General features: G+C 39.4%; 1 protein-coding gene across 6 annotated transcripts in view; it reads right to left on the bottom strand.

The window, feature by feature from the left end:
• The window catches only part of TNC (tenascin C), a 92,882-nt gene that overhangs the window by 11,856 nt on the left and 59,832 nt on the right, over nt 1-21,194 (bottom strand). For 4 of the 6 annotated variants that reach the window (XM_026049239.1, XM_026049238.1, XM_026049243.1 and 1 more), the window contains 3 exons: nt 12,191-12,463; nt 9,930-10,202; nt 2,466-2,738 (listed from right to left, as the gene is read on the bottom strand). The exons of 1 other annotated variant lie outside the window; for it this stretch is intronic. In XM_026049239.1, the coding sequence (XP_025905024.1) occupies nt 2,466-2,738; nt 9,930-10,202; nt 12,191-12,463 (819 nt within the window). The remainder of the gene's footprint in view (nt 1-2,465; nt 2,739-9,929; nt 10,203-12,190; nt 12,464-21,194) is intronic. One more of the 6 variants, XM_026049241.1, reaches the window with a different exon arrangement.

The raw sequence follows: 21,194 nt of genomic DNA, 5'->3' as shown, positions 1-21,194 counted from the left end.
AAAAAAAAAAAAAGGAGAAATTACATGCAGCAGATAAAGACGATTTATGTTATTTTCTGGCATTATCCCCAAGAAGTTGTGGGAGCAATGGAAGATATTCCTAGACTGTGAGATTGTTAAAACCTGATCCATTGTACCTGAGGAGCTGCTATTCCTCTTTTGGGCTAAAACATTATTCTTTCATCACAAATAAACTACAAGACTATATACATTGGCTCTTTTTCCCTGAGTAATTTGAAGCAGCAGGCTTCATTTATCATATATGAATAGCATGCAAAGTGTTTTGGGATCCTCTCAGATGAAAAATACCAGCACAGTACAGCACAGTAAAACACATTCAGAAGAAAACAGTAGAAGCATGTTTATTCCCTAGGATATAAAGCAGCACACAGCGGTGTTGTGGTCCTCCGCTCAGGGCTGAATTGCACCCTGGCAAACATCACAGACACAGATTTCCAGGAGATGTCAAATGTTCCCATGAGAGTAGCAGGTTCCTTGCTAGAACACTGCAGCTCTAACCATTGTGATTTTACAGCTGATGTTTTCTCTCGCAGCAGATTTTTGAGGGGCAAAAGGCCAAACTACAGAGAGCAGGGAGTCAAACACTTCAGTCGATGTTTCTTTGCAATCAAAATGGAAAAGCTATAGGTATATATAKAGAGAGAAAAAGTACATAAATGGATATGTTTGTCTAATAACTCCTAAATCAGGGTCCAGTTAGATGTCTTAGTGGCCTCAGCAATACGTAGCAACCTGTGGTTTGAGTGATTTAGCTGAGGTTTGTGAATGCACCTATCACTTATCCATAGCTTGCTTACAGCTGACCACCTTTTAGGCTACAGGCTTCAGTACGGCATGCTCCTAAATCTCTCTGAAAGAGCTAAACAAAAATGTAGTCATGAGGAAAATGCTTACCATAAATAATTTGGGAGTAGATAAAATGGAGACACACTACTAACAAGTGCAGCTGACTTCAAGCTTCCCTCTCCATTATGAACCAACCCTCACGAGCGTGGAGAAAGGTGGCTTGTGACAGATATATGTTCTGGTTCATGTAAAAGTCTTGTTGAGTGTATATATTCCCTCCCTGTTTATTCAAGGGAGGTAATGGCAGTCAGAAATGTGCCTTTCCATGCTAACAACTGGCACAACAAACTCTGAGACCACTAATGAGGCTCTTACACACTGAACTTAKGCTGCTTCTGCTCTTTTCCCTCCTCCCTAACTTAGGTTGATTTCAAATTGTTAGGCTTTGATAAAAGCAAACTTGAAATTTTGATAAGTTGGGTCAAAGCACATGGGTTCATTTCCTTTATATAAAAATATTTAGTTTCACAGATGCTTTAAAAATAATATCTTTAGAGATTTTAAATAAGTTTCAAAAGGCAACTATGAAAAAGTAGAAAGGCTTCACTCAAAAGTGACAAACTGAAATACTTCAAATTATGAATCTTTTTTTTTCTTTTGATTAATCTAAGGAAATCAACTTGAGTCTCAAGAGTTGTTTTACTTGATTAGTTCATAGGAAAACAATAGAAGAAAGAGCATACATCCAGCTACAACCAGCAAACCAATTTCTCCTTCTCACTGAGACTGTGCAAATGAGGCTTTGTTGTGGTGGAGATTTTTCAGAAACATATGAAATTTTAGGCTAAGTTTAGACCCCAGACATTTGCATTTCCATTTAGAAGTTTTCTTTGCCAGTGTGAGACAAAAGGCAAGAGCTTCAGCTTAGTAGAATCAGTATACTGTAACTGAGGATCAAGACTTTGGTGTCTTTAAACAAAACAGCAGTAATTGGTACTTGCACCTACTTCTTTTCTTCTAGAGATTTTATATGGATAATTCACTAAGCTAATTCACTTCAGGATACTTGACATAAATGAATGTATAAATATAGTGACTTGTGGAAGATTCCAAAGCCCTTTGCAGGCACCAGGGCTTTAATTTTGCAAGAAATTAAAGTTCACTTGAATTGCTGAAGAGCTGTTACTCCTAGAAAAACTAATCTGAGTTAAAGATGCTCAGTCCTACCGCTGATCAAACCATAAACAAACTTGTGAATACCTTTTGTAAATTCATTTCATTATCCTGCTTTTCCAGGGAAGTAAATTGATGTGAAGTGGGGATATGCAATTAGTCCCAGGAAATCGCTGATAAAATCTAATATGGACACAAGATATTTCTTGGCTCCCAAACCAAATGCTTTAGTTTCTAGATTATGCTGCCTACTTGCATATGATGGGAGTAAAGAAATAAACCATATTAAATAGATAATGATGAAGCTAAGAAAAGAGAGATTGTTGATTATAAAGCTGGACACTGCACAGAATAGAAACTTGGATGAAGGCCATGGAGAAGACAATCTGAACACGTCAGTAACAACTCAAACCATCTACAAAAAGCAAAACTGTTAAAAGAAACATGGATGAACAGTTCTGCTTTTGTTACTGTGAAGACAATACCTGTGGTTGCTATTGCATTTATGGGTTGGGAACGTCGTCCACTGCTAACTCCATGTAGCTCAATTTCATACTCAGTACCCTCTTTCAGMCCCGATATATCGTGGGTACGCTCATGGCCTGGTACTATTACTTCCAGTGGTTCAGATCTCCTTTTGGTATCCCTGATTTTTAGAACAAAACTGTTGAAAACCCCATCATCTGCAGTCCACGACAGACGGAAGCTCTCTGGGGTAGCATCTGAAACCAGAAGGTTGTCGACCTCTGGTTCTGCTTCTAAAAAAGAAGAAAGCAATAGGGGAAAAAAAAAAAAAGAAAAAAGAAGACTTTTTTAACCTTTATTGGCCATCCTGAGGTCTGGATAGAGTACCCTGCTAGAATCCAAGCACAGTTCAAAGGAAGGGAAAGAATCTGCCTGTTATTAAAAAAATAAATAAATAAATTAAAAATGTATATTAGCATTACAAACATTCTGAAGACGAAATATGTGAGTGTGTGTGGGCCCACTCAAATTTTTCATTACTTCATAGCAAACATCATTTGCCCCTGCCATGCAAAATTAAACATGCTCATAGTAAGTTTGATGTGCATTTGTCGCTTGCTTTCACTGAGTTACCCAACATACGTGAAACTTCCACATGTAATAAGAACAAGCTCTTGTTATGAATCTGCAGCCATGCCTTTAATTTTGTCACATTTCCCTCTGTTAGGAGTACAACACACAAGCCACTGGAAGGAGTCTTTTCTTTCATGCGAAACCCATTTTCCATGCAGTTCTGGACTCTATAATGTTTCTGATCAGATAAATCCTTCACTTCTATAATAAATAAGTGCTGAAGCAACAACAGGGTGTCATGAAAATCCATATCCCTTAAACTGCACAATTAAATACAAAATGAAAGTCCTACTGTTGCTAGTGAAAGAAGCCACTTGAGGATCCCAAGAGTTCTAGGATATTAAGCAACTCTGAAATTTAAGTTAGTATGGTCAAGCATCATACCGACAGACGTGTTACTGGAGTGGGGTTTTTTTGTTTGTTTGTTTGTTTGTTTTCTTTTTTCTTTTTTTTTTCTCATTTACTTTTACTTTCTCATTTACATTTACTACCCTTATCTTTACTGGTGCATAGACTGGTGCATATGCAGATGAGCCTGGATGGGTACAGGGCTATGGAATCCGTCTGCAAAGATTTTCCAAGAAAGCTCAAATGCAGCTGGAAAATGACAGCTAAGATGAGTTTGAGAACATGTGTCAACCTTATGGGTGGCAATGATCACACTTGATGGTCTGCAGGTGGAACCCACACAGAGAATGAAAGAGAGTAGACCATTAGCAGGAAAGCCAGTATGACTTTTCTCTTGAATGACCCAGATGCATGGCAAGTTGGAGACTACTGAGGTGCTCAACAGCTTTTAATAAGGKAAGCTCTTGCTTGCAGCCATTTTTTTTTTTTTTGTTAAAGATTCCAGTTAGAATTACCTGCATGACCAAAGCAAAAACTTTCATCACTCAACCTACCTCTGTCATGCTTCTCTACCAGCTTCTTCTCAGAGTCAAAAGTGAAATGCCAAGTAAAAAGGAATGGAATTTCATTGGTGAACCTATCAATCATGAGGAGTTATGTGTAGCCACAATGCAAAAAAGGATGCAAAAGTCAAGGTTTGTTTTGCAAATGGATTTCAGGAAACATATTCCAAGAGGTGAGAGGAAAAGCAAGAGAGAAAGGGTGGAAGAAAACAATTTGTTTGCATTAAAATACCTGTAACAGCGATAGTGCTTAGGGGCCTTGTTTGRTGCCCCTTGACAAAACCATAAAGCATAACCTCATAGCCAATGCCAGTAATAAGGCCTTTGAGCTTCAGTTGCCGCTGGGCTCCTGTAAGGAGGAACTCCTGTGGGTCCAGCAGCTTGCCAGAATCCACCACGACTACTAGAAAGTTGTCAAAGGCATTCTCCGATGCCATCCACGACACTGTGAACCCATAAGGGTTAATATCAGAGACAGACAGGTTTTCCAATGGGGGCATGGCCTCTAAAAGAAGGGAAGGTGCAAAAACACACAAAAAACAGATGTGAAAAACATTGCAAATTAGAAAGTATCACAAATTCCAACAAACATCAATCACATTTTTTCCCTGAAAATATGGATTTAATAGAAATGCATAGCTAGGACTAGAAGATACAATTTTCAATAGGGCCTGCAGAAGTTGGCTGCTTATTTCTTCATATTCATCAAGGGTATCTCAGCACCTCATTTCACAGGCTCCTTTGAAATTCCTTCAAAGATCACCATGTAAGCACACTTCTTCTGTTACACATGCACTATAAAAAAGCACTATATATACACACATATAAAGCCAGTTGTAATTGAAACTGTTTTAGAGATGTTATGCTCTATGCAGTCATTTCCTTCCACTTGTCTCCACCGTTGGTGCTTAAGGGACAGGCTTCAACTTTATCATTCACAATTCTTGTATTTTGCCTTCTTTACTTCACATGAGTATCTCCAGCTTTTCCTTTCAGTGGTGGAGGGTCACTGATGCCAGTAGGAGAGCCAGAAGCAGAGTACTAATCATGCAGGCTCATAGCCAGTGCAAGTGCTAAATATTTTCAGCATTGATTTAAGGAGATTGGAGAGAAGCAAGAGTTTACACTGGCTAATGACAGGGGCTAATGACTGAAGAAAAGATAAATCATCTGCCCCAAAAGCTTCACAGACAGCTGCTGATGTGACATGTTGACAACTTAAAGAAATTGCAGGAAAGTTTTTCCTTTTTTTTTTTTTTAAAAAAAACCCTGATATGTGTCAAGGCTGAGGGGCTAAGCACTAGACTCTCAAAACTTTCTCACTATGGCCCTGAAAATGAGGCCATTTTTCTCAGTATTTTATGTTCTTTCAAATTTGGACAGAACAAATATGGAGATCAGCTGGCTCTGTTAAACCCCAAGTCCCGGACACTGCCAGTACTTCTCTCTTTTTGACAAGTCTGGCCTTCTAGTCCCACATCTGGCAATTACTCAAATTCCACTCACTTAAGAAAGTACCACTTGGCTAATTCCAGTACTTCAGCTGGGGGAAAGTTTTGAGTTTGGTTTCGACGATTCATAATTGCTGAAATTAATGTTTTATTACAATTTGGCATAAAAAAATGCCTCCTGAAGTTTATAAGTCTTTACATTTTGTGAATTTTTGCATTGGGAATGCTGTTAGAATTTTATTAATTTGGAGTCACTTACACAACTCRCTTACTTGCTTCTAATGAAGCATTTCCAAACATCCATGTTTCAGTCTGGTATCTATGGGGGTGGATAAACAAATAATGAGTCCCAAATTCTGAAACTACTTTGTAGGATAGGTGCTGAGTGACACCAACACTCTAAACCATTGAGTTTATACAAACTATTTCATATCTTATTTCTGTGTAGYGAGTACTACATTTTTCCCTAACAGTGAGAAGTTTTCTTTTAAAATACCTATTTCCATGTTGCAGTTTTCAAAAGAAAGCATCAATGCTCTGATAGGGAAAAAGAACAGCAGTTGAGAGAAAACACTGTGTCACTTGTAACTACAAGTGATGAGGGAGGCAAATGCAAAATGCAACCAGCTTCTTTAAGGGAAACAGGAGTTTTWAAAAAAATTATTACATGTAGGAAAAAGACTCAGGAGGGCTCTTGAGTCACCTGAAACTAGTGCTCATCCTGGACAATTCTTTAAGGGTCAACATGACTGTGTAAACCATCCTTACAGGAAAGTAGTAAATGAAATCACTGTTGCTGAAAGATACTCAGTGCTGTAGACGGACTTTCATCCATTCTGGAATATATATTTTTGTAAACCAATAAACAGAATGAACACTTTTAAGTAGGCACCTGTCATGACAAAAGCAATTTGGGGCTCTGTGTSAACACCTGCATTGGTGGTGCCCTTAATGTTAATGTCATAGCCAGTGTAATCTAGCAGACCTGAGATGTGAGTGCTGTGAGCACCTCCCGACACYGTAAGCTCCTGAGGCTCACGTGCTGCATAAGAATCTCTAATATGTGCAACAAACTTGGCAAAAGGCCCATCTCTTGTGGTCTACGAGAAGTTGAGGTTGTTGGGAGTAACCTRTAACCTGGCCAAAACCTCCCTGGGCTCTGTAAATAAGATGTTCCTCATCCTCTGATTAGACACCAATAGACATTATCTAGAGGACAGAGTGAAAAACCCAACACAGCAGTTTTCCTTTCCATGCAAAAAGAAATTGCTGCTGGTCTCCTTCTGTCTGACAGTTCAATGGCCAGGGCCCTCCTTCAGGAAGCAAAGACTTTCCTATTCTGCTGGAGAATATTTAAAACCATATCTCTCCACTGTCAGGAGGGAATCCTGKCTTTCCAGATATAGCAGGTAGAGAGCTCTTCATCCTTCCTGGTTGAAAGACATTCCATTTAGCATTAGAAATTCACTAGAGCAGAAAGACAGCCTGAATGTGACCTTGCCATCAGGTGGTCACAGAACCCTGTGTCTGCCTCCAAGACTGATGCTCTATTTTTCCTCTTGGCAGTTGGATATAAACCAGAACATCTGTGGAAATGCAGCCAGCAAGATACAGGAAAGTAATTACATATGCAATTCATGCTGGGAGAAAAGATACATCTCATTGACCAAGACAGAAATGAAAGATTGAAAACTTCTTCATAACTGCTGCAAAATATTCTATTTTTTGCTCCCCATCCCTCATTACAAGATCTTTAAGAAATATTTCACCTCTTTCTCCAGAAAAATCTAGGAACAAGCGCTTCCAAGTGGCCCCAGTTAAGGACACRTGCTAGATCTGTTGTCCTGCTGTGAACATTGCTGTCAACCAGCAATGCCACCATGGCAGACAGGGAAGATAACATCATTTAGACATGATACTTCTGAAGAGAGGGTAGGAGGTCAGAAAATACTCATAATGCAAACAAGCACAGGTGAAGAACCCAGTGAAACTCAGCATGGAGCCATCAGCCYGGCATGCAGGTCAAAGACAACTGGAATTTTCCAATCTGATCCTGATGTCCACATCAGCAATGGCCACTTTCCTTTACATGCCACTTGCATCCACTCAAGCAGGTTCACATCATGGTATCCTAATTGTAGAGAATTCCACATGCAACAGAAGTTGAAATCATGTCTTCAGGCAAGTCAAAGTGAGCTCCTGTTATCCCAGAATCATTATCACAATGGGAAAAGCTCCAGCATCCAACAAAACCAGACAAGCCATTCTCCTTTTGTACTCAAAAGTCTCAATGCAAGTGACAGAGCAGTGGGCCAGACATGAAGAAAAGGTGGACTTCTTTTTCTGAGCCCAGTTCTTTCATGGAAATGAAAAAAAAAAAAAAAAAAAAATGCCAGCCAGGGAAGGATGTTGGAACAATACCAGGTAGCTGGACCACTCCATGCAATTTTGGTTGGATATGTAACATGCTGCCTGAAACTCCCATGAGGGAGTCAAATGTTTTGGAAGCTATTTTACCTTTTCAAACAAAGAAACAAAATGGCATGCAAGTGCCAGTCTGATCAGACAAAGACATGAAAGCCCTCCCACCAAGAACAAAGCAAGTGAGGATGGGATGAACAAGAAGATTATTCTAGATCAAATACAAAGATAATCTCCAACAAAACAACAACCAACGGAGCAAGCCAATTATATATACACAGAACTTGCAGATGAGTGTATATATAAAGGAAACCAATCATGGTTTACCACTGGCTCCCTTAAYGCTGGGGTCACTTTTTCAGCTTTTTCCACTGTCTCACATTTTTCTTTTTCCATTTCTTCTAAGACTCAGTTTATTTCAGTCTTCCCTCATAGCAACCTTCCTACTATTTACCAAATGAATGACGAGTTGGGGACACATTTTAGAGCAGTTCGGTGGACATCAAAGGAAATAAGTGGAAAAAAAAAATAAAATCTTGAAGGTGAAACAGTGAAATACCTGTAGTTGCCAGTGCTGTCAAAGTCTGACCACCTTGCCCGTCAATTACACCATGGAGATGAACAGTATAATTAGTGGCACCTCTGAGGTTGGTGATTACATAGCTCCGGAAGGCCCCTGGCACTGTATGAAGCAGGGGGTCCAAAGAGAAGTCAGAGTTTCTAACTTCTAGAATAAAATGATCAAAGGCATTGTCCTGTGCTTCCCATGTGAGCGATATGCTCTCTGAAGTAGCATTTGATACTGTGAGTTTGCTAAGAAGAGGTTCCTCTACTATGGGAAGAAAAACAAATGGAAATGTGCTGCAATTATTAAAGCCCAAAGCAATAAAATAAAAGTTTGAATTTTACATGAGGCATAGGTCACAAAGAATATCTAGCCTTGAATTTCTCAATGTTTTTTATGCCAGGACCCCTATAGTCACCCTGCCCGTGTTACCTGTAATTCAGTGAGGATATTCCCAACCTGCTGACACTAGAAATGTAACTGGGTATTACTGATCTGATCAGTGCTATATGATATTATGCTTAATATCACTGACCTTAGAAAGTTCAAGAGCAATTTGTGGGTCACAGTTCTTCCCTTTTTAAGCTTACATTAATAAAACTAGGTATATTCCTTGTTGTCCTTAAAAAGACAGAATTTGTATTAATTRTGCAGTCTATTGCCAGACTAATCTATTACAATGATAAATTGCTACRGCAGCTTTTCCTAAGATCATGTCAATAGGCAAAATTCGATAGAGATACTAAATTATCACAACATGAGCTAGTGTCTAGCAGCTGCTTCTGTAAACTAGTCCTCTCATACACTGTATTTCATTACACTGTAATTAGCTGGCATACATCAGACATGTGACTTCTCTTTCTTCAAGAAAAAACTGCCAGTCATAAAACCTCAGGATGTKCAATGTGCCAGCAATTAAATGCCTACTTATTTCATTTACCTTCTTCAAATCAAATGCACTCTTTCAATCTCTCATCCACTGTAAACTGAATTCTGCAGTCAAATTAAAGCAGTGCATTGGCCTTATCGGCATCTACTGTCACAGACTAAAATGTGCCTGAAAGCTATAAGACAAAATTAAAATGGTATCTAGAAATCTGCTTATTTGAGAGATATGGTGCTTCCTTTATACAGAGTAACAGATGGAAACATATGCGGCAAGGCTAATGGAATACATGATCTCCTGCGTGATTCTTGGGATATTTACTGTGTTTCTCATTTGTGTCACAGGTTGCCCCCTATCCTGATGTTTTTGAGTAAAGAGTATTGCTATGTAAATGAAGTTGCATCATACTGTGACTGACTGATTACTGGATAGGATGGTGGGTTAACATTCACAGGTCCAAATGTCTCCAGCARGTCTTCCTTGGGAGTTGTCAAGAAATAAGGTAGAGGATTTGGGAATGGGTAGATTGATGGGGTAGCAGAGGGCAGGGAAAGGGGCACAACCTGTAAGGAAGAGTTAGAAGAAAGGAGAGTTAGCACTGAGGTAGGTTTATATACCTGTGGTAGCTGCAGCACTTATAGCCTGAGTGCGGAAATCACGAGTGATCCCATAGAGGTAGATAATAAAATCAGTGCTGGGAGAGAGCCCTGAGATATGAGCAGTTCTTGAGTTGCCCGAAATGTTGAATTCCATGGGCTCCAGCAACCTGTTGGAATCAATAATTTCAATAGTAAAGATGTCGAAGTCCCCACTGGTGGTTGTCCAGGAAAGGTTGAAGCTTTCAGGAGTAATGTTGGAAACGGTTAGCTCACCAACTTCCGGGTGCTCTCCTGAAGAGGAAAATAACATTGGTCAGAATGAGACAGCCCTGTACTTTCTTCTGCTCAGAAATGCTGAGCTTTACTCATGCTGACAGTTCTCTAAGCTGCCCTTGGAGAAAACGGTCTGAGTAAAAGCTCTCTACAGCCACACAGGCACTAAGTGAAAGAAATGAAATGAAGACACCTCAGAATTATATATAAGGGTGAAATAAAAAGAAGAAGAAGAAAAAAAGCTCTAAAGTTATGGCTTTTCAGAACGGCCATGCATTTTTGAGGTCCGAGTAAGACAGCAGATGCAAGAGACATTTTCAAAACCAACGGTTCAAAAGTCAACTTTTGCTTTGAGTGGAAGCTAAACTAGTGCCACTGCTCTACCCAGAGGGAGAGGTTATGTTTTGCTTTAGCTCTTCTACTTTCCCTTTCAGCTTAAGACTATGAAAGCTGGCATCTAATTTAGGAGCAGGTGCCAAAATTCAAAGCAGTGATAGATGCCTTAGGGTTTCTTTCTCTTTGTAGACATCCCTGACACTCTACAGGAAGACTCAGAAAACTCTGACAATTGGAAGTCCCCCGGAATAAAAAAATTTGAAAAGAGGGGTGCTGAGTGTGACCCACAAAGAGAAGGGAAAACCTCAGCAGGGTATCTTCTGTTGTTTTCATTAAGTTAATAAAAAGAGAGCACATTGTGAATTTAGATAGGACACCCATGAAGGAAGTCTGTTTTCCTCTTTGTGCCCCTACACCCTAGTTTCTCTAGCTGCSTTTGTCTATTTTCAATGGGCAATCTGCTACCAACTCGCATTCAGGACTCTCAAAGTGCAGGACTTCCAGCCTGCAGGAGGAAATAGCCAAAGGCAAGCATCTTGTGTTACACACATTTCTACCCAAGCCAAACTGCTTAAAGCATTATTGCAACCAACAAGCTGAACTGTGCCCACTTTTTCACCTCTGTTTACATCTCATATGTACTTTTATCCCCTTCCATGCTGGGAAACACGTACTCAGAGAAAGCATGGTTCAGCCCCTTCACAGTTGCAGTGGGTTGCAAAAGGCTAAAAGGAAGCCTAGAGCTGGCAGATTTATAAGAAATCACCTCAGGGATGAGCCAGTGCTGCCCCTGTATTGCCAATCAATTCACATCCTGTACATAACCAGTGATCAGAGTACCTGGCAGTGAACCATATAGAAAACATAACTGTATTTTCTACATCTCATAGCAGGAATCATGAAAGGTCTCACTTTTCTAAATTGCAGCTTTTCACAAGGTCAGTCAGAAAACTATTTTCATGACTTTTGGTTAGTGTCATGCAACTTTCTGATGAGTTTAGGCTTAACTGTCTTGTTTCAGGTCAGTTTTAAACAAACACAATTCTGTTGATTTGGATCTTCTTGCATTATATCTTTTCAGGGCAATCAGACTGTTTAACAACTTTATACAGCTCAATGTATGATACTGCTCTTGGTAGACATCCACTGCTTTCCCATAAAAGAACTTATACAAGGTGGCTGTCCTTAAACTTTAGTCAGCTACATATGGTATATTCCTGAGACCACACTTATTCAGAAAGCACTGAATTAATTCAGAAATAACTTCTGAAGGATAAAACCCAGAACACTCTTGGCTTTGATTATCTGGGCTATAAAGAAGAGGTATTCATAATTTTAACAAGACAGTTTGGGCTTTCCTGACTGTGTGGTGTCAGCCAGCAGAGAAGTGAATAAAAGGGAAGAAAATAAACCATTCTGAGAGGGGGGAAATAAAAGAGCATTTCTGAAAGCAAATGGCTCTATGAGGGCACTGAGACTCTTATTGGAAAGTCTGATTATGAGACATTTCCATGCCAAAGATGTTCAGCCAAGCTTTAATGAGCGCAAAGCACCCATCCAAAACAGCCCAAGTGAGCAAGCTTTCACTAGCAGCTGAAATATGTCTGGCTCATATCCCCATCTACAAAGTAAGGGAGGCATGACACTGAGTGAATGACTTGTGAAGATACCTGTTGTGGTTTCAACAGAAAGGGGTTTGGTCCTGTAGTCTTGAATCACACCTTGAACTGTGATGTTATAAGGTGTGTTGGCCTTCAGGCCTGTAACATTTGTAAAATATAGTCCACCTGGGACTGTGATAGTCCTGGGTTCTTCTGGTTTGTCAGACTCCTGCACTTGAATGATAAAGTTCTCATAGGCCCCGTTGGTTGCTGTCCAGGTGATTTGGAGACCATCCCAATTAACCTCTGACACTGATAACTTCCCGAGCTCAGGTTCCTCCTCTGAAGAAGGACAGAGAGTCAATCAGTTACTCAGATTACGAACTAACTGAAATGAGTTGACCTAACGACTTTTCACATTAGTGAATTTCATTTGCAATCAGTGGCATGGAGATGCACACCCTGGCACATTTCCATTCTCAACTGCCTCAGAAAACTCATAAAGTTTCTTCAGAGACTTAGCAATACAAAACAGTAAGAAAAGAACTGTAATAGTAGTCATATCAATGATTAAGCAATGCTCACAGAAGACAGTTTATAGACTGTCTTACAGCTGCAAGTGTTTTGCCAACATTAATTACAACTCCCTATGAGACTAGTAAATATTACTATAACCACTTTACTGCAGCTATTAACAACTCAGTATTTGTCATTATGAAGTGACTGTGAATACTACAAAAATATCGTGTGTAAGAGTAGGAAGGTACCATGAGCTTACAGTACCATAGTGTCTAGATGTTTATGCTTTTATCTATGTCCACATGAAAGATACTACTTATTCTTTTAAGGAAAATCTAATCCAAACCAGTAAGATATGAAAATTTTCCTGTTTGCATGATTTCAGCTTAATAGATTTGTCTCCATTACGCTAAATTATTCCATTCCCAAATCTTCCTGGAGGAGTGTTGTGTGGCACAATATAAATAGGTGGGGGCTGGCACCCATGGATCACAGTCAGTTATCACTGATGTGATTTGCTCATGTGCAGTCACTGCACCTACACATAGTAACTTGCTACCACTCGGGTACATGGTCTTGTCATCCTGTTAGAAAGGAAAAATATGTTTACAGAATAACACAGTGATGCTTAACTAAGAAAATGTATGAATCCTGAGCTGTGTTGTTTTATCATGAGCAGGAATGAGACACTCCTTGAGGTAAAATACAACTCCTGTTAAAATAACATCATTTAGCTGGAAAAGAAAAAGCAAGATAGAAAAGGAACAGGCTGTATCAGAAATGAATGATCTTTCAGCGGCAACAGAAACAAAAGATGACATTTCCTTTAAATGAAAACTCAGCTAAACCAAAAGTAATCTTTCAAAAGCAATTTTTTTCAAGTAAAAGTATGATTATAAATGAGTAATGCAGGAMTCATCACATTTCAAAAGAAAGTTAGATTTTTCTGAAGAGTGCTCAATTTCATTCTCCTTCAAGATGCAGAGCCCTTTTTCCTCCCATTTATTCGTCATGCATGTCTGAAATGGAAGTACATACACCCGATCATGCTCTGTACAAACCAAGAGCTTCTCATACGAAAACATGCACCAACTTGGAATCTGTAGAGCTCAAAAAGCCCCATTCATAAAACATCCAACATATATGATAAAACAATGACAACATATAGTAAACAATACCAAGAGATGATGTTTCTTAACAAAAAAAAAAAAAAAAAAAANAAAAAAAAAAAAAAAAAAAAAAAGACAGAAAAACCATTGAGAGATAAGTCTGCTTCAACTATACGTAGTAAGTGTGCAATAATTTGTATGTTTTTGCAAAAATACTTTATCTCACATACACAATATAGTTTGGGGTGATGGACTGGTATGGTCAGTAGTCTCCAGCTAGGTTCTCCGGTCATGAATTTAAACACTTGTACTTTGGACATTACTGAACTGAGCTCCGTGGCTCTAAGTCTGTTTTCTCATGAAAATCATATATTAAGTGGAAGTTTTCAGAAGAGCATACTCCCAATGTGTTACAATCTTTTTTTTTTCCCCTCAAACATCACCACTTCCATGCCAATGCTGCCAACCAAACCTTTTGCAATCTCTCTTGTGCTTGAGCCATAATCCAGATAAATCCCTGTAACATCTTGCTATTTTCATGTGCCTTGGAAATAGCAGATGCATCACTGCCTCTCTTTGCATGCAGTTTGAAAAGAGAGAATTGATGCTATAACACGTTAAAAACTGCATGGGGCATTGTCCATGCTGTACAACTCAAGACCCTCATTCCATAGCAGTATGCGATTTATTCCATGCATTCCATGCACTAAAAAAAGATATATCACAAGAAAGGCACCGCTCCCAAATCTTTGCATTTCTGCAATGGAACAACAGTATGAAAATGAAGCTCTGCATTTCAAAGCAGGAAAAAAATATATGGCTAATGAATTCAGAGAAAATACCTGTAGTAGCTAGGGCTTCCAGGGACCAAGAGAGCTGACCTTGAATGCTTCCATGAAGGTTAATCTGGTACTGTGTGCCAGCTGTGAGATTGGTAATTTCAGTTTCTCGTTGGTTTCCCGGCAAATAGATTTCCTGTGTTCTGTTTAAACTGGACAGGTCTTTMAGAGTGACAAAGAACTGATCAAATACCTCATCTTGTGCTGCCCAAGACAGGGTGAAACTAGTGAAAGTCCTGTGTATGACATTAAGGTCATGAAGAGCATCAGTGGCTTCTGAGATGGGAAGGTCAGTGGGCACCAAAAGCAGAGAATAAGAATCAGGGCTGAGGTTTGTTAAATAACTTAGCTCAGTAGGTGCAGGACTGGTAAGATTAAATGATGTTTCATTGTTTGATTCTCCAGGTGTTGTGGCTAGGTTTGCTAGACAGAGGTAATTTACAAGTTAAAATTTCCTAATCATAAATTCCAAAAGATACCAAATGATGTCTAACATCTGCTACAAAACAGTTTCTGTGTTTTGCATTAGAGATCGCTAAGAACAAATAAAACATACAGGTAATTCTTATTTTGAAGACTGAATCCAAGTCATAAACGAAGGCAGCATCACCCAGCACAATGTGGTCCTCACACAGAACCAAACTAACTAGCAGATCCATAACAACAACCATTATAGCAGTCCATTGACACTGGCTTTCAATAGAGATATGGGCACATCCTCAGGTGATGTAAATCAGTACACTTTGGCTAGCTCCAAGGAACTTATTTACATCGGCTAGGATTTGAACCCTAAATCTCTTGTTTTTTTTTTTTAAAAAAAACATGATAAAAAACATGCTTTTTATCTTTACTACAGTATGTCAGTTATTGCTATTGATACAAACCAGAAGTGGAATGCATGCCAAATACTGCAAACATAGCCAAATTCAAACTGATAAGTCAGCCATCAAAGAAACATGCTAAATCTTTTCCTATCCAAGAAAAAATGGCTTGGAGTAGTTGTCCATCTGGATACATGCAGCATAAAACAAAACAAAACAAAACAAAATAAAAATGGAAGGGATCCCTAACTAAAAGCCAATGAGAATTTGAGTGGAGGGTCCTTCTTTAAAGATATACAAAAGGACAGAAGGGAAAAAAATCAGTCTTTAACATRCTGAACAAGACTATGCACATGCCCTGTAGCACATTCAGATTGCTGAAAATCTGAGAGCTGTGGAAATGACAGAAAATGTCTATTTTATGATTGCTGCAAAGCAAGAGACAAGTAATTTTTCTGAGACTTTAATTAGCCATGCAGAAATTTCTCCTCATTAGTGGAATAATCATACCATTTCATACCCCAGTGATTGCCTTGCTTTCATGCCCCACTGGCATTCAATTAAGAGAGAGCAAGTCACCTATTATCATCAGTCAGAACAGCACAAATATGTACTCGGGATTCAGCATCTGTCTCCAAACTGACCCACGTAACAGAAAAAATATTTCCAGAGGACAAAGATCAATTTAAAATGTTTAAATGCAGAAATATTATCTCAAAAAATATACTCCCAGGATCAATACACATGTAAAAGCATTCTTTTCAGCTCACCTCCAAGAAGGCGGGTATTTTCATTTATCAACAATATCTTTGATTTAGTTAAGGGTTTTCCTAATTTACAKTCCAGCATGTGGTTCAAACGAGACTCTACACATGATACAATCTGAAGACAACAATGTTGTCATCATACTAGCAAACAAGCATATAGTTGCTAGGTTAATTTCCTGTTTTTTTTTTTTGTAAGTACACTGTTAGAAATATTACCTGACCACTTCTGGCTCACTGAGTTAATTCATTGGCCCCACAAACAAAGCAGAAAGACATGCAGCAAACCATCATTAGCCTTCCGTGACTCCATCAGTCTCAAATGCACAAACAAAAGCCAAACTGCTCTTTCCTGTTCTGAGAACAGGCAAAAACTACAGCATCAAACAAATGAGCTGGTAGTTAGTCTTAACGCTRCCTACTTAGCATGCCTACTAGTAGCTGGGCTTTACCGTGTGGTATTTCTGCAGGAGACAGGCATGAACGCAGTGTTCGGAGCAGTGGAGAGGAAAGAGTTGAGGTATGTCACACAGATAGAACTCCATGCTTCAGATAGGCCTGTCAGGGAACTGTCATGCACTCCTTGTGTTGGAAACCCACAAAGGAAAGTCAAAAAGAACAAGGAAAAAGAAAAGAATCAGACTGGCCTTAAGCTTCYGCTTTATTGGGGTTCCTTGAGTAAATCCTGAGAAGCCAATTTTGAGTAACATTTCATATTTTACCCAAAATATCTCTTTATCATTTTTACTTAAACATTCGTAGTGACATTTACCCCAGGTATTTGGTAGTTACTGTATGAGCACTTTGATTTCTCCAGGCTGAATGGGAAACAGAGCTAAGACTCTATATCATCAACCAAAAATGAAGAGCCAACACCCTAATTGACATTTTAATTCAGTGATTTACCATTACTAGTGGCTTAAACACCCTGTGCCAACTTGGATGACTTAATGAGGGATTGCCATGTACAAACTGTGCTGTGAAGTATGTGTACTTCCATGTAGTTACATTATCTCTGATTTTTTTTCCTCTCTCTTTTAGATCTAACTATGAATATTTCTTTGGAATTTAATACTAACTCAACAAATGAATTTGTGGATATAAAAGAGTGATCTAGCTATCTAGGTCACGCACACACAGCTAAATACAGATACCCTATATTGAGTGAATATATAATAGAGGAATGTGAGGTTTTGTGTACAAACATAGAGCAGACTGAAAAAAAGAAAATGATATGGGTTATGGAAAATGCCCTAATACCATAGGCAGTGTGCGTCATTGTTCAACGTTTATCAGATAGAATATAAGCTAGAGAATGAATAAGTCAAAATTTGAGGAGCAGTCAATTAACTGTTAGGTAACAACACCAAAGACCTGAGTAAGCAGCTAGGGGAATAGATTTGAGAAAGAGAAAGAGATCTAGGAACACTAGGTGGGTGAATGAGAGCAAGATATGATGAGAGCAACATCTCATAGTAGTGAGATAAATGAATAACTGATGCCAAAGAGCTGAAAGACATATAGATGGGAACTGGATAGCCAACAAATGTACACTCTTTTTCAACTGCAATAATTCTGCAATAATTCTTCATAGCATTATCTCAGTAAAATTTTCAGTCTGAATACAGCCTAATTATGTCTCTGTTGCTGGCCTCTAGAGAAATTCCTTTTTAATGCTTCTTTGGCATTTTTTACTAAGAAGAATGTTAATGTCATGCCAGGACATTTCCCCGGTTACTTGGGATGGAGCAATGAGCATTCTGTATTATTTCTTCCTTCCGTCTCTTGGACTTTGCATTATTTTCAAGAAAGGCTACCAGTCAGTTTCACTGTGGAGTCTCTCATCATTTGAAACAAACTGTAGGAAACAAATTGTAAGACTTCATCTCCAGAAAAGAAAGTTGTAGAGCCATGGTCTACTGTAATGTGTGTACTCTTTTCAGATTCCTTCACCTAAATTTCTCCCTCTCTTGACCACGGGATTGAATCAGGCTTATAGTGCCTTTGCAGCTCTGAGCTCCATAAAGCAAAATACTGGAATATATCCCAAGCCTACCACAAGAATATATCCCAAGCTTATATTGGGAAGATACCCCAAACCTACTACAGAACCTACCACTAAAAACTTTCTAACTAATACCTGTTATTCCAGCTACATTTAGCAGAAGAGTTTGCTGAAGAAGCTGTTAAAATCATTTTTGCTGTGGTAAGCTCTGTAGTTTCTCATCAAACTGTCTCACCTAATCACTCTTTCTAATGTTCCTTTGAACTTGTATAAGAAAGGGTGGCACTACCCAAGACTAGCAGAAGCCAGGAGAGGAAGAGAGACTGATGCACAATGCAGACAAGGGTTTTTGATAAATAGCATAAATCTTAACAACATTCAAAAGAGTGGAAAGTTTGCTTCTCCAAGCCATGCTTCTGCTCAGTTCTTTATGCACAACTCATTTACAGAGGCAAGGCAGCATCATATCCATGATTCATCAGCAGTTGCTGCACAATCTGGGTCCCGCAGCTGAGGAATGCTAGGTTGGCACTTGGTTACTCTAAGGTCCACTCATTTATCTCTACAGGCTTCTCATGCCTGATGTATTACCATCCCTCCCTTGAGGGCCACATTGTGCTTTGCAGGCAGTGCTCCAGGAACAGAGCAAGGAGGAACAAAGCTGCAGTCTGACTGTTCAGCCTCCTCAGTCCTGAGTTACGTGCTTGCCCTACAGATTATTGTCAATCTCACATAACATTCTCCAGACATGCCACCAGAAAGGTCCTAACAGCTTACAAAATTTTTTGTTTTCTTCTCATTCTGAAGTTCACCTAAATCAAAAATGCAACATGATGCTGAGCGTGACATGTAACAGGTAATGGTACCTGCTTCATGATACCTTAGTTAATAACAGAAAAAAGGTACCTGTTATAGCCAGAGTTTCCAGAGGAGAGGAGCGCTGTTCTCCAGCCAGTCCATACACCTTGATTTTATAGGAAGTATTAGCTTGGAGGCCTTCAATCACAGCACCTAAGGATTCTCTGGACAGGAAGATTTCTGCAGGGGGCACAGCTGCCAGTGACACTTCCTGGTACTCCACCACAAAACTACTGTAGACTCTTGYGTTCGCATACCATGAGACACTAAAGCTGTGGTCTGTTATTCGGGAGACCACAAGGTCCCTCAGTGCATCCTGCTGCAGCCCTGAGGCCTCTGGAGCAGCAAAGCTCCCAGAGCCAGAAGGCTCCTCTGCGTCAGGAGTCATTGCCTGCATTAGGGTTAGACTATGTGGAACTACAAAGAAATAAACAAGCAAACAGCAGTATGAAATAGTCAATCTTTCCTTTTCARCAACACAAAACAACATTTAGCAAACTGAGCACATTACAGTTGTTACCATCCCCTGAATTCATGGACATTAGAACAAAAAAAGCTTTGTCGCTTGAGCTATACTTCTTCCATATGAAAAGACAGAAGCAATAGAAGGCTGCCATCTTGCAGAAGGGAAGATATCAGCACATGTTCTTTGCTAGAGGTTAATGAGCTCTGAAAGTTTTGACCATCTGCGAGTGGAGAGTTGACTTATCTTTTTCTTAACAAGGAGAATGCGAGGAGAGTGAGAAGGCACCAACAGAACATATTCAGTTCTGAGGCTGGAAGAAACCCTATTCTCAGTGATAGAAAATTCACTGTGCAGACAAATAAAAACAATAATGTATGAGAAACAAAAGTGCTGGCTCTCCTGGATATTTGCAGACAGAGAAGCCTGCCTGAACCATCAAGACAGAGGGAAGAACACAAGACGAAATCCTGGGACTGTGCAGAAGCAAAAGAAACTGTGAAGGAATTACTCTCATCCCTCCTGGAGTACTTAGTTCTTTTGTTCAGCACTCCTCCCTGCACTCACCAAGATCTGCAGTAGTCCTAGCTAAGCTAAAAATCGCCACAGCAGTGAATTGGACCCAGGATCCCCTACAGTTCTGCAAGAGAGGCTAAACAACAAGCTTGCTTGGCTTCACCTGAGCACTTGAGGACCTCCCAAGTACTGGGAACATGCATGAGATGGATTGAGGAAAAGGTAAACTGAAGCAACCTCTTTTCTTACACTTCATGGGTTTACAGGCCACTTCTGCCTCCTGTTGCTCCGGTGTTTCAATATGCCTATTCCTGCCGAGGAGGAAGGTCACAGAGGCAGATTATGTCAGCTCTTGCTGTTGACTCTAAGGAACCTCTGCAGCAAATTTTTTGTTTACTGATTGCTCTGAGTGAAGACTTAAAACAAATACACCGGCCAGAGGAATGTACTTTTTAAAAGAATATTACAATTGGGAAAGAAGGCACCTTGTGAGACTTTGGAAGCTGGTGCTAGAAAGATCAGACTGAAATTCCATGGCATGCTCTTTATGCTGTTTCATCTCTTTTACATGTAGTTCTTTTGAGACTACTTAGTCTTCAAACAAGGGGGAAAGAACACCCTTTGAAAAATTAAAGCCTGCTCACTTCCACCACCATATGGTTTACAGCATACCACATAACTCTCATCTGAACTAAATTACCTGACTATAAAACACATTCTCAGGCACTGACGCCATAAACTCTATTACGGAGTATGAAACTGTCTTTGACCAGTTGTATATAAATATTAATTTGAAAAATCCACAACTTCTGGCATGTGTTTACCTCATAGGTGGTCTCGGAGGGAAAAGGCTATAGAAAGTGTATACTATACAATGCAATAAATCATAAATTCTAACCCCATTGATTCTGAATTCTCTGGCTATGCTGAGTAACAGCAGCTCTGACTTTGCCTCAGTATTTAGCCTAAAGGCATCTGAAGATCCCTAGCTCACTTATACTCTATATGAAGATATTAACTATGTGCAAAAAAAAATTGTGAAAAATAAAATCTTATTCAACAAGTAACTCATTAATTCCACTCATGTAARCAACAGTTTGTGCAAATAGAGATGGCTAATAGAAAAATGGAACAATCATAGAACTGAATCCAAAGGGAACAATGACTGCAACCAGATTT

This window comes from Nothoprocta perdicaria, unplaced genomic scaffold, assembly GCF_003342845.1.
Source record: "Nothoprocta perdicaria isolate Ctin4 unplaced genomic scaffold, notPer1 scaffold_6, whole genome shotgun sequence".
In the NCBI taxonomy this organism is placed as follows: domain Eukaryota; kingdom Metazoa; phylum Chordata; class Aves; order Tinamiformes; family Tinamidae; genus Nothoprocta; species Nothoprocta perdicaria.
This window is presented reverse-complemented; position numbering and strand designations above follow the sequence as displayed.